This window comes from Chrysemys picta, unplaced genomic scaffold, assembly GCF_011386835.1.
Source record: "Chrysemys picta bellii isolate R12L10 unplaced genomic scaffold, ASM1138683v2 scaf1, whole genome shotgun sequence".
NCBI classification, from domain to species: domain Eukaryota; kingdom Metazoa; phylum Chordata; order Testudines; family Emydidae; genus Chrysemys; species Chrysemys picta.
In genome coordinates this window covers 1,935,874-1,949,367 of record NW_027052708.1, presented here as the reverse complement: position 1 = coordinate 1,949,367, position 13,494 = coordinate 1,935,874, and the positions used below count along the sequence as shown (strand labels likewise).

The following is a 13,494-nucleotide window of genomic DNA, read 5'->3' as shown; positions in this document are numbered from 1 at the left end:
GTGTCTCCGCCCTTTAGAAGAGGTAGCACATTGCTGGGCTGCCCCAGCAACAACACAGGAAAAATTGTGGTCCATGGAGTCCCATTTCCCCTTTCTGCCTTGTTCTTCAGGGGCCACAGACCATGTTCCCTCTAACTTTCTCCATCCATGTGCAGAATTAATTGTATGTGCACCAAATTACCGAGGTAACATGCAAATGTGCGCCACCACAAAAAAACTGTATCTATATTTTAAAAGTTACCATAGGGATAAGTACTCCAGCCAGGACAGGTTAGGAATTTTAGAACTCACTACTTAAAGAATTAAATTTCTTAAATATAAGAGAAATAAAAATTATGAAATGCATAGACAAGTCAAAACACTCAAATAACAGAACTTTGAAAGAATAAAATTACAGAGAATATATGTGCATTGCAGGAAGTAACAACAACAATAATAATACAAGTATGTGTTGGGAGGGGTGTGTGTGTGTGTGTGTGTGTGTGTGTGTGTGTGAGACACACACACACACACAGGTTGCCCCTTTAAGTATGCTGCCCCTTTAAGTAGATTGGTACTCACCAGTCTGAAGCCCCTGCTTGTTCAGACACAGCAGGAGCCGCCAGCAAGCTCCATCCCACTTCCAAGCCTTGTCGTGTCCCCCCCCCCACGCCCTGCTCTAACGCCCTGCTCTAAGAAGATGGGGTACATGGGCAGGAAGGGGGACACCCTGACATCAGTGCCCCTCCTCTCACCCCCGCTCTGCTCAGCAAGCAGGAGGCTGCCAGGAGCAGCTGGCCAGGGGCTCCAAGGCAGAGGGCAGGAGCAGCGTGGCCATAGGTGGAGGGGCACCTGAAGTGTGTGGCACTTGATAGACTGCTGGGCGGCTGCACAGCCACGCAGCTTGGCAAGAACCCAGGGCACAAGGATATCAATTCACTGCTGTCACAACCCCGAACCTGCCAGCTTAGCTGTAGTGACTGGCACACTGGGGCTATGGAGCCATGGCTTCCCGCCCCTCCATGCTCACTCCTCTTCCCCTCAGAAGTGGGTTAGTAAGCAGACGTGCAGTGCCGCTTCCCCCTGCACCTCCTGACCCAAAGTCTGGGTAGCCTGTGTGGAGGAATAAAGCGTATGTGTTTTCTTGGCTCCCTCTACCTTATTCCCCCACATGAACATGCAGCCCACCTCTGAAAAAGAGACAAGATACGGCATTAACCCTGGAACTTCAATGATCAGAGGCCTAACACAGTAAAAAAGGAGTTAAAAATGCTAAAGTCTGAATAATTCATATGGATTTATTTCAAGTGTCTCCCAATATTTACAAAATGACATGACACTTTGATTCTTTTGTGTATTTTTTTCCAAAAGATCCAAACACGAAGGCAAGTTAGGGTTAAATAAACAACAATGAATTCCTCTGAACCTGTGCAGAAGACCGAGAACCCACCCTGACTACCACAGAGAGGGTTTTTTTTTTTTAACACTGTTTCTTGGAGAGTTTTCAAAAATCAAACATCCACTGTATGGAACCTCGCACATTTTCTCCACTGTATGGAACCTCGCACATTTTCTCACGTAATTAAACTGAACGTGTTCCTAACTTTATTTTAATAATTCATGCCTGGTTTCATAAATAAGAAACAAACAAGTGTTCAGCAGAGAGATCTCTTTAAGGGAAGAAATAATAATTTATTATTTCTTTTGTAAGAAAAGGTCTCTCTATTGAACATGGTTTTTTTAATTTATGAAACCGCACAGTAATTACTAAAAGTTGGAATGGGTTCAGTTTAATGACATGAAAAATTGAGGTTGCATATATATGAGTTTAGTAATAATGTTTTGCCCTTCATCCAAACTCTCTTAGTAGTACCTCAGTACCAGCAATATTATTTGAAACAAACCACAGATTTATAGAAGAATTAATATCCATTTAATTTTGAAATAAGATCGCTGTGAGTTAAGTTCAGTAATAGTCAATATGTCAACAGTTAAGAACAAACCATAACACTAGAGGTAGCGATACACAATAGAGATATAAGGCAAATGGCTCAAATTGATTTATGGAGTTGGGAGGTTGCAAGCCACTATGCATCATCATCTGCATTATCTTTCTTGCACTGCATTAGCTGAGGTATGAGCACCTCCAAACATCAGTATATGTGCCAAGTACTGAGGCCATGTTCTTAGCTATGCTAATTGCCATTTGCAGAGCTACAGCCCCGTGCCTGCATTGTGTGCTATATCTGGAAATGAGGTCTCAGGTCTCAGTGGTCCATTCATTCCCAGTAAGTGAAGCACTTAAACACGTGTTTAAATGCTTTGCTGAATCTGAGCCTGGTAGTGTTTTTCCGCAAAGGAGCAAAACCCAGGGCTACACATCTTCTAGAAGAGTGTCCCCAGAGGAGAAAATTGATCAGGGGGAAGTTACAGTAGCACAAAATGGCTGTAACCTCTGCTCTGGCCAACCAAGCCCCACAAATGGCTGGTGCTGACCAAGAAGGGGCATGACGCAGGTGGCTGGGGGAGGCAGCAATTCAACACAGTCTCTCTGCAGCGTCTATCAGCAGGGCTGCACAGAAGCCCTGGGAATAAATGAAATCTGCTTCCCACCCACGGCAGTGAGGACAGTGAGTGAATTCCTGATTCCCCACATGCTTTGGCACCAGGGGTCAGGCTGGAGGAGAGAGGTGTGGGAAAAGAGATACAACAGAAGAAAGGAGACAGTGGAGCTTAGGAAAGCTGGAAAGACAAAAGCAAAAGAAAGATGGTGAGTTTCACTGCAAAACCGTATTTCATAGGTTGCCACAAATTCCAGTTTACAATTCCAGTTAAATGCACATTAGCATTGGATTCTGAAGACATTACCAATAGTTAGACTGAAAGGCCATAAAGATATTGTCCTGCCTCTAGGGCAGTGCATCCCTCTATCTGGATGCTGATAAATCATCACTGCCAGGAATAAATTTGATCCCTCTATTTCTGAAGAAAAAATGTTTTGCATTTGCAAGCAGCAGTTTTCTCCAAGTGGCAGAGCATCTTCAGACAAGCCACAAGGGTTTCTCCCCCCTCTTCACATTGCTCTGTATTTTATGGACTGCTCAGAAGATGTTTCTGGCCATGGGCACCTGCTCATCTGGGCCTCAGTGGCAGTATGAGTTTCCTGATTCTACTCCACTGATGTTCTTCAACCCTCCATAAGAGGGACCAGCTTTAGGTGTTCTCTGTTCTCAATGCTAATAAGGGGGTGATGATGTTATTTGTGCTGTGGCCACTTCTCTATTAGGAATAGACTAAGCCCAGCAACTCTTTTCACATAGGCTTGCAAACAGCCATCAAATGGTAGTCACTGAACAGATAAAATAGAAGTGATTGTGTCAAAGACACCCCATCCACTAGAGCACGTGCAACCTCTGCACTGATTTGATATCATCAGCTGTTACCCTGAATTGATCAATTAATAGAAACATGAAACTCAGGTCTTCACAGGTAAACTTTAATCACCTCTAGGAGGGAGCATTGTCTAGTGCTTAAAGCACCTGACTTTGAGTTAGGAAATGTGGGTTCTAGTCTTGGCACTGCCATTCACTTGCTGTGTGACTGTGCAGGTCACTTAACATCTGTGTCTCCGGTGACCATGCCTTTAAAGGGGAAAAAACTGGCACACATTCATGGTGGCATCTTTTAGGGCTGCAAAGAGTCAGACAAAAGGATACTTTTATTTTTAAGTGTGCTGGTGTCACCACTGCCAGCTTCTGACCCAGGGAGACCTGCATATTTTGGAGTGGAGGACTTTTTCCCAATACTTTAGTGTTCTGTATTCATTGTGAAACATTGAACAAGTGTCATCAACAGTCGCTTTGAGCAGAGGAACAGCTTTGATAGCGTTTACTTTCATTCAAGTTCTCTTCATTCCAGACATTGTTCATTACCCTGAAAGCTCATTCCACTGGGCTGTTTGTTCTCAGTAAACAGTGCAAATTCTATTCACCATAGCGATACATCTTGAACAAGCATTGTGTAGCTATAAAAAAACAAATATTTTGGCTGATGGAATGAAAAAAACAACAGGCTATTTCAGTTATCCTGAAGCTCCTGGGACGTCATAAGAAAAACCAAGACTGTCCTGGTTGAACTAGGTTGTATGGTCACTTTATAGTTACCTCATATTTAAACTGGGGATATTTACCTCCACCTTAGAGAGCTGTTGTAAGGCTGTGCTCATTAATATCTGAATTGCTTTGAGAGCCTCAGCTGGAAGCTCTCGGAAGTATTGTTTTCAAGTGGTGATTTTGACAGTAACATGCTAATCTGAAATGAGCCTCTAGAACTAGTGCTGCTAATTCTCCCTCCACCTTCCAAAACTCACTGCGGTTCAGTGAGACAAAATGTTCCTTCTTGCTTCCCATATTTCCAGAACTGTGCTCCACTGCAGGAGCCAATGACCTAAAATGTTTCTGAAATGGTATTTTCTATGTGATTTCCCAGCCCAGCGGGGTGCAAAGCATAGACTAGGTGGAAACAGAAAACTGGTCACTTGTCTGAAACAGAAGCGAATCATTTATTTACTGCAAGTGAGTACTGACTAAAAACTGAGATCTCTAAAATGTGTTGCTGGATTGTTGGCTGTTTTTTCAGTATGGCCCCAGTTCTAGTGGGATGACCCCTGTAGTTCAGTCAGACTGGAACAGCTACAGAACTGAAATCCATGTGCTGTTTACATGGTGCAAGGAAAATCTTTGACAAAGATATGTATGTAGTTCTGTTCTTGCAACAAAGCTGATTCATATAAAGCACACACACTAAATCCTCTCTCCTAATCATGCCCTTTGAAAAGCCTGCATTTTCTCTTTGCTTACAGGCAGCTGTGGTCATGGTGGGATTGTGAATATCAGCCAGCCCTATGTTGTACAGCTGAACTGGAGAGGATTTTCCTTCAAATATGGTTCCTGGGGTAGGGATTCCTCTCTTCGGACCCCGCAGAAGGACCTATACTGGGTGGCACCTTTGAACCCAGATGGGAGACTCTTAGAATCTTACAGACTTCATAATTCCTATGATGATTTGCTGCTATTAAAAAATGCTCGAGAGTTAAACATTCAATATGGGGAAGGCAGTGGCACCGCAGTTTACAATAACTTCATGTATTACAATGTATATAATTCAAGAGATATGGGCAAGCTCAATTTAAACACAAACACATTGGCTGTGAGGAAAACTCTGCCGAATGCTGCTTATAGTAACCGTTTCTCTTATGCTGGTGTTGGGTGGCAAGATATGGACTTTGCTGTGGATGAAAGTGGATTGTGGGTAATTTATTCAACCGAGGACAACAAAGGTAACGTTATGATTAGCAAACTCAATGAGACCACACTTGATGTGCTCCATACTTGGAATACAAGGCAGTACAAGCCATCCATTTCCAACGCTTTCATCATCTGTGGTGTTCTATATGCCACAAGACCTGTCAACACTAGGAAAGAGGAAATATTTTACACATACGACACAAACACTGAACAGGAAGGTAAAATTAGCATAATTATGGATAAAATGTTAGAAACAATTCAAAGTATCAACTATAACCCCTCAGACCGAGTCCTGTATGTTTACAATGATGGCTACCTTGTTAAATACAATCTTATTTTTCAACCTGTGTTACACTGATATGAATATACACAACAACTAGAGATCACACAAAGTCCGATTTTATATCCCTTTGGGCAATGTGAATGTTAAATTAGGGCCTAATCCTACCAAGAGTCGCTCCTGGGCATAAGGTTTATTCCCATGAGCTGTCCCATTGAAGGATAATAAGCTCTATGCCTGGTAACAATTGGGTGCAGGATTAGGTTCATAGCTTTTTAACTGGTGTTTAGCTACAATGGCACCAGGAGTACTAGAAATGCCTCTGCTATAAAAATAGATTAAATAGATGACTTAGTGATGCACAGAACATGCATCGTGATAGGGAGATTGCTCACACACTGACGTGCATTTGGAGGAATGTCTGTATTTGGATGACACATGGAAACTGAACTGCTGTTTTGTCGTCACTGCTCAAAGTATGCAAGGCCATAAATATCATATTAAATATTGGCCTCAAATAATTACTAAAAGATTAAAATTAGAGGAGAATTAGAATTTGATCTTTAAAGAGCAGCCATTGGTTAAGCTGAAGCTGTGGAAACGGTTGCCTTGTCTCCTTCTTGCAACCCATCAATGTATTTTAGCTGGCAGGGCTCCAATGCATTACTTTCCTAAAGTTGCACTTCATGAAAAAACCTTATTAACCATTTTTGGATGGTTGCATTTTCTTAGCACTGTGTCCTGGGGGCCTGATCCAAAGCCCAATGAAAGCAGTCCCTTGGTATATGGCACATGCTACAACAGAACATAAGCTATGCCATCCTACATGCTCCACTTAGTCCTCTGAGTCCATTTAGTCTGCAATTACTCTGAGCTCCATTAGCATCTTTCAAAAACACTCTGAAAACAAGGAGCCAAATTAATAACCAGTATAATTCCATTGGCATCAATTACCTTACTTTGGGGGTGAATCTGGCACATGATATATCAGTTACAGAATACTGAAGTTGGGACAAAATCAGTCATATGCTCTTTATTTTTAAAATGCCACTTATAAGATTTTGTATCAATATCTTTACTGTAATCATGTCAGAAATAATGAGATGAACAGTTATGAAAATGCAGTAAATGTTTGCTGGGTTTTTTTTATTAATCCTATCTTTGTCTTCTTATAATCTGGATCAGTAGATGTGAATTATTAATTTTTGTTTAATAAAGTGTTATAAAAATCCAAACCCTATAGTTGTTTGTCATTGCACAACAGCTGGGAAATTTTGGGATGCGGCAAGAAGCCAGCTTGACCAAACAATATTAGAAACAGAAATCATACTCCTTTGGGCTTAGAGTGTTTAAGAGCCCCTGGAACAACACAAAGGTGTGAGTCAATATGTCAGTAACTAGAGGAGGGACTTTATTTCCACTCATTGAAATATGTTCACCAGTTAGATTAACATTCTCCACCAAGTTGAGATGTTACTTGAGAGGTCTGAGGCTGATGACACATTTTTAAGTCAGATGCTGCCACTTACCAGGTATCTGCATCTGTTTCCTGAAAGTGTGTGAAATGAATTTGAAAGCCAGCCATCACTGGCACAGTAATCTGATCCATGAGCATGGGCCTTTAAAGAATTCACAATAGTTCAACTGAGGGTTTGTTTAACTATAAAAAGCTAAAAGACAGCAGAGAATTTCTTGCTTCACATTTTTTGGGATGGCATCCCATTAATTCCCAAGGGTTGCCCTATTCACAGGCATAAAAGGCAGCTCTATATGGCATCACATTTTAAGGAGCAATTTGGGGCTAGATCCACAAAGAGGACTTAGGTTCAGTGTTGCAACACCTAACTTTAGGTCCCCTGCCACTTAGTGGAATCTCCAGCCCTGACTCAGGTACACAGGCTCCCTATAAATGTATGTGGAGAGTTGGGCACCTAAGAGTGGGATTCACAGAAGCTGAGTGGGATGTTGCTGAAGTTAGCCAGTCGCAACTGCTGAGGGTTGGGCTTGAGTCCACGTAATGCCACTTTGGATTCACGGCTGTGAACCCTCTGCTGGAATTAGGTGTTTAACCCAGGTCAGCCCTGTCTGAAGGGGGAAAAGAAAAGACAACTTGGAGGTTGTGATGCCCTTTTATACACAGTATTTAAAGCATTCAGCTTGGCTGTGGGAGACTAGGGTTCAAATCCCCACTCTTCTTGTGTCAGAGCAAGCACTTGAACCTAGGTCTTTCACTGCCCAAGTGACTATGCTAAGCACTGGGCTACAGGAAGAGTGGGGGGAGGGGCTTTCATAATCTCACCCGTTGAAGCTGCTTCACTTTGTATGAAATACTTAAATAGTTAGTGGGCCAAAGAGCAGTCAGAATGACTCTATAGCAGTGGGATTACAGTATCTAGTTTACAGACCCAAGTTCTAGTCCTGCACCAATGACTGTTTAAGCCTGGACCACTACTGAGTTCTAAGCTGTCACCGCATCTTATTGTCACTGTGAGAAATCTTGTGATTAGCAACAAACTTGCTAGTAGCAGGCAGGGCCAAACCAGTCAACTTTCTTTTGTAGGAGGTTCCTATTTACCAAACAGGCTGTGCAATGTCAGCTCACTCTGTATCTAATATCAGAAAGACTAAAGCAAAGGGCAAGTCTAGCCGACTTTGTGCATTTCCCACTTGCAATTTTTGAGTGTCACATCAGCTGGACAGCTCCATGCCTTTCTGTACTGTCCAAAGAGAGAGTGCCTCTTCACAGTCATGGAGATGCCTAATTTAGGGTAGGTCCCAAATGGCCTCATACTGTAAATGAGTTTCTGATCTGGTACTCTCCAATTTACAAAGAGGAGCACGGTGTCCCCAGTCCCTGCACAGGCTTGCAAAATTGAACAGCAATGCAACGGGAAAGCAAGCGCCTTCCATTGAAGCAAATGACAAAACTTCCTTTTTCTTCAATGGGAGTGAGACTGCAATGAACCAAAACCTGGACACAAATTCGGTTGTTTAGAGATCCATTCCTGACCTGATTCCTCTCCACAGTCTTGTATCTTGGCCTGTCTCTCTGTCATCTCCTTGTGGATATTTTGCTATCTATTTCATTGTAACTTGGTTAAAACTGAGCCTTTCATTCCTCTCAATATCTCCACTACATTCTCAGTCACCATTGACAGTACTACCATCCTTCATGTCACTCAGATGCATCACGAGGGTCATCTTTGACTTTTCACCATCTCTAGAGCCATGCATCCAAGCTGTATCCAAGCCTTGCCACTTCTTCCTCCCTTGCATTTCCATTATCAGGCCTATTCCCTCAGTCTGAATGACTCAAATTCTCTCCGGTGCTTATCTGCATCCTCTCGGACCTTCCTGGCACCCACCTCACTTTCCTGTCTAATCAAAATGATGTTGCAAAGTCACCTTTTTGACCTGTCACAGTGACAATGTCAGTCCCCTTCTTGAGTCCCATAGAACATGTCATATGCAAGCTTTTTGTTCCTCCTTTATGGGCCTTTCACAACCTAACCCTTCCCCACTTGCCTACTCTTGTATCCAACCCTGCCTCTTCTGCTCTGCCAATGCTGTCAGCCCCTATCGTCCATTAGTTCACCTGTCACACAAGCGCCTTCCCAAAGACTCACTGCCAGACTGGAACTTTGCCCAGGTCTCCTGAACTCTGGGTATAGATGCATTGCCCCTTTCAGACTATGGATCATTGGGGCCTTGTGTTGGATGTAACCCTGTTTTACTGCTCCTCCTATCTTCCCCCTCCATTCATCCCTGTGTGATGAAGTATTTCCCTTTCCTATATTCCTTGTACTATTCTGGTGTGTGTGTGTTTACTCCAGGGGATGTGGAGCAGGTATTCTTGGGTTGGAAGGGACACATCTGTACATGCTCATGCACCATGCATTTCATAAGCACAGGTGTATACCTGGCACAGTTCACCCCCGTCCCTGATACCTGCCCTTTCTGCAGCGTGAGGGAGACGCTGGCACATGTCTATTTGGAGTGTGCCAGGTTTCAGCCCCTTTTCCAGCTCCTCCAGAACCTTCTCCTAAGGTTCTGACCACACTTCCCCCTGCACCACTTGGTTTATGCACACGCAGTCCATATCCTCATGAAATCATGAGACCGCCTCATCAACCTCCTCCTGGCGCTGGCCGAGGTGGCCATCTATAATGCCAGGAAGAGGATGCTGGACAAGGGCCATGTTCATGGGGCCATGGACAGGGTGTGCATAAATCAGGAGGTGTGTGGAAAAGTTCAGTCAGAACCTTAGGAGAAGGTTCTGAAGGAGCCAGAAAAGGTGCTGCAATATGGCACACTCAAAATAAATGTGTGCCAGGGTCTCCCTCATGCCGCAAAAAGGGCAGGTGTCGGGGATGGGGGTGAACTGCGCCAAGTACACGCCCATGCCCATGGCTCCATTAAGGAGCCACCAGCTGATATCCCTGGTGGGCCGTGGGACCAAGGTAGAATACAGGCTGGCCCAGCTGGGAAAGGGGACTTCAGACGCGGGCAGGCTTGTACCTGCCTGCCTCCCGGATTTCAATAGGTGCAAGCCTTTTTGGAGTCCTCATCATTGCACCAGAGGCTGTTCCTGGCAGGAAACACCAGGATTGGAGACCTCCTGGACTATAACCAGGGGGGCTGGGTGGGTCCCTGGGTGCTAGGTCAGTGCATGGGGCTCTCCACCCCTCATACCCCCCCAATGCGTACTCCAGTAGGAGACAGCAGCCTTACCGCCCATCTCTCAGGCATTCCATGAGTGGGTCCTGTAGGAGGATGCTCCCCACCCACCCCTTACCCCTGGCCTTCCAGACATTTTCATTGGGCTCCTGCCAAGTGAGCCACTCCCCCCTCCCGGCTCACTCCCCCCTGCAATCTGAGCCAGCTGCATGATCTGCAGCCAGTTCATTTCTGAACCGTGCCAAGGAAACATCTGTGCACACTCGTGCTCCACACATTTCATTTCCTTACCCTTGTGTCCTGCCCCGATACTAAGTGGTGGGACCTTTTGCCATCTCTTGGGGGCAAGGAACCCCGCTGAGCCAGCCTGTATTCCACTTGGTCCCATGGCCTGCCAGGGATATCAGCTGGTGGCTCCTTCATGAAGCCATGGGCATGGGCGTGTACTTGGCACAGTTCACCCCCATCCCCGACACCTGCCCCTTTTGTGGCATGAGGGAGACCCTGGCACACATTTATTTTGAGTGTGCCATATTGCAGCACTTTTTCTGGCTCCTTCAGAACCTTCTCCTAAGGTTCTGCCTGAACTTTTCCACACACCTCCTAATTTATGCACACCCTGTCCATGGCCCCATGAAGTCGTGGGATCCCCTGGCCTACCTCCTCCGGGCATTGACCAAAGTGGCCATCTATAAAACCAGGAGGAGTATGCTGGATGGGGAGGTGCGCTGCAACTGTAGGTCCTATTTTTGTTCCTCCCTCTGATCATATGTCTGGGCAGCGTTCCTCTGGGCCACATCTGCTGGCTCCCAGACACCTTCAAGGAGCAGTGGGCACTATCTCGGGTTCTCTGCTTGGTGTCCCCCTCTGGCTCCCAGCTTATGACCCTATGATCTCACTGCTGACCCTGTTTTCTTATTAGTTGTCCCCGAAATTATTTGGGCCCTGGGTTTAGTCGCTCATCCCCTTAGGCTGGGGGAAGGGCCTTCAGACATCAGATATGGGTGGGCTTTTGCCTCTCCTCCTCCAGGAACTGACGAGGTGCAGGCTTTTGTTAGAGTCCCCATCAGTGCGCCAGAGGTTGGTCCTGGCAGGTATCACAAGAATCAGAGATCTCCTGGACTACGACCGGAGGGACTGGGCGGATCCCCTGGCATTCGGCCAGCACATGGGGCTCTCCACCCCTCAAACTCAATGGCGCATACTCCACAAGGTGAGGGCGGTCTTTCTGCCCACCTCGCGGGTCTTCCTTTAGCAGGGCTTGTGGGAGGGTGCTCCCGGCCTACCTCTCACCCCTTACACTCTGGACCTTTTCATCAGTCCCCTGCCCCTTGAAGCCCCCCCACATTTCCCCGGCCCCCCTCTGCATAACCCAAGCTGGCTGTGTGACTTGCAGCTGGTTCATTTTTGAACCGTGCCTAGGGAATAGCTGTACGTGCTTGTGCTCCATATTTCCATTTCCTCACCCTTGTGTCCCTCCGTGACACTAAGTGGCAGGACCTTTTATCACCAGTGAAGGGTGAGGAACCCTAGTGGGCCAGCCTGTAATTCACCTTGGTCCCATGGCCCACCAGGGATATCAGCTGGCAGCTCCATCATGGAACTGGGAGCACAGGCACGTATTTGGCATGGTTGACCCACCCCTCCCCCAAACCTGCCCCTTCTGTGGCATCAGGGAGACCCTTGGCACATGTCTACCTAGAGCGTGCCAGGTTGCAGCCCCTTTCTGGCTGCTCCAGTTCCTTCTCCTCAGGTTCTGGCTTCACTTTTTCCTGCACCTTCTGATATACGTACACCCCATCCATGGCCCCATGAAGTCACAAGACCTCCTCATCAACTTCCTCCTGGCCCAGCTGTCCATCCACCACACCCGGAGGAGGATGCTAGACTGGGAGGTACTCTGAGACAGCGGAGCCTATTTCTGCTCCTGTCTTGGCTTACACATCCAGGCAGAGTTTCTCTGGGATGTGTTTGCTGGCTCCCTAGACACCTTCGAGGAGCAGTGGGTGCTGTCCGAGGTTCTCTGCTCAGTGTTCCCCTCTGGATCCCTGCTTTTGAAACTGTAACCCTTACTGTTGTACCTGTTTTCGCTTGAGCGCTGTGTTCAGTAGTTCCTCCCCTTAGGCTGGGGGAGGGATCTTCAGCTGTGGGCCGGGATGCACCCACCCATCCCTGGATTCCCAATAGTTCTAGGCCTTCATTTCTGACAGTGGGGGGCATAAAATGAAGCACTTGAACAAGTGGCCTGGTTTTCAGACGTGCTCCTTTTGCTTCTTTGAGTGCCCAGATTTGAAAACTTCAACCTAAGTGTCTTGGCCAAGGTCAGCCGGATGGTTTGTGGCAGGCAAAGGCAGAGCCCACATCTCTTGATACTTTTAGTTACAAGACCATTCTTCTCATTGGTACATTCCAATTAAATACACGTTCTCTGGGATGCTAACTGCTTTGATGGAAGAGGTCACCCTGTCTCTGGCTGTTGCTAAACCTGTCTTACCAGAGATGACTTTCCCTTGAGGCTCAGAAATACTACTGAAGAGCATGTTTTTACCTTTCGAATAGGCCACATTGCACTACAGTATCAGCCATTTCCAAATATATTTTCAGGATGGGTGGCAGGAGACCTGAAAACTCATCGTCCCTTCAGCCTAATAAAGCTGGATCTTGATCTCACTTACACCAGTTTTTCACTAAGGTAAAACTCCATTTATTTCAGCAGAGTTAGTCCAGTTTTACACCCCCATAGGTAACAGGAGAATCAGGCCCAGTACATCTGGTGCCTACTCGTCCTGCTTTCCTCCTTGGCTGGGGTTATAAAGAAAGAAATTTTGTTAAAATAGGAAAATAAATGAATAGATTTTTTTCCCTGCCCTGCTCCTTTCTGTAGTTCATGCAACCTCCAGGGAATGAAGCTTATCACAGACCAAGGGGAAAAAATTGTGATTCCCTTTTAAAGTATGAGGAGCTCATCCCACTATGAGAGCACTTTTACGTACAGTGAAATTCCCTGGGGAGCACTTATAAGTTTTTTACACACACACACACACACACATATAAGAATGTGTGATTTTACATATATATAACGCTACAATTGACAGCTATGAGCCCTACAAAGACAGACTTAAACAGCAATAGCTATTGCACCAGCTGTATTTAAATTATAGGTTGATGAAGATGCAGATTTGCTTTAACCAACAAATGTAGCGATTTGTTGCTAATAGTCCTAGCAGTGAATAGTCCTAGCAGAAATATTCA

At 45.6% G+C, this 13,494-nt stretch overlaps 2 protein-coding genes across 6 annotated transcripts in view; one reads left to right on the top strand and one right to left on the bottom strand.

Moving 5' to 3' along the window:
- LOC135977486 (olfactomedin-4-like) overlaps window positions 1-6,800 on the top strand; it is a 689,021-nt gene extending 682,221 nt beyond the window's left edge. For both annotated transcript variants that reach the window (XM_065578760.1, XM_065578759.1), the window contains exon 5: window positions 4,841-6,800. In XM_065578760.1, coding sequence (XP_065434832.1) covers window positions 4,841-5,643 — 803 coding nt within the window. In that variant the 3' untranslated portion in view covers window positions 5,644-6,800. The remainder of the gene's footprint in view (window positions 1-4,840) is intronic.
- LOC135977481 (deleted in malignant brain tumors 1 protein-like) overlaps window positions 1-13,494 on the bottom strand; it is a 723,293-nt gene that overhangs the window by 415,499 nt on the left and 294,300 nt on the right. The window lies entirely within an intron of this gene.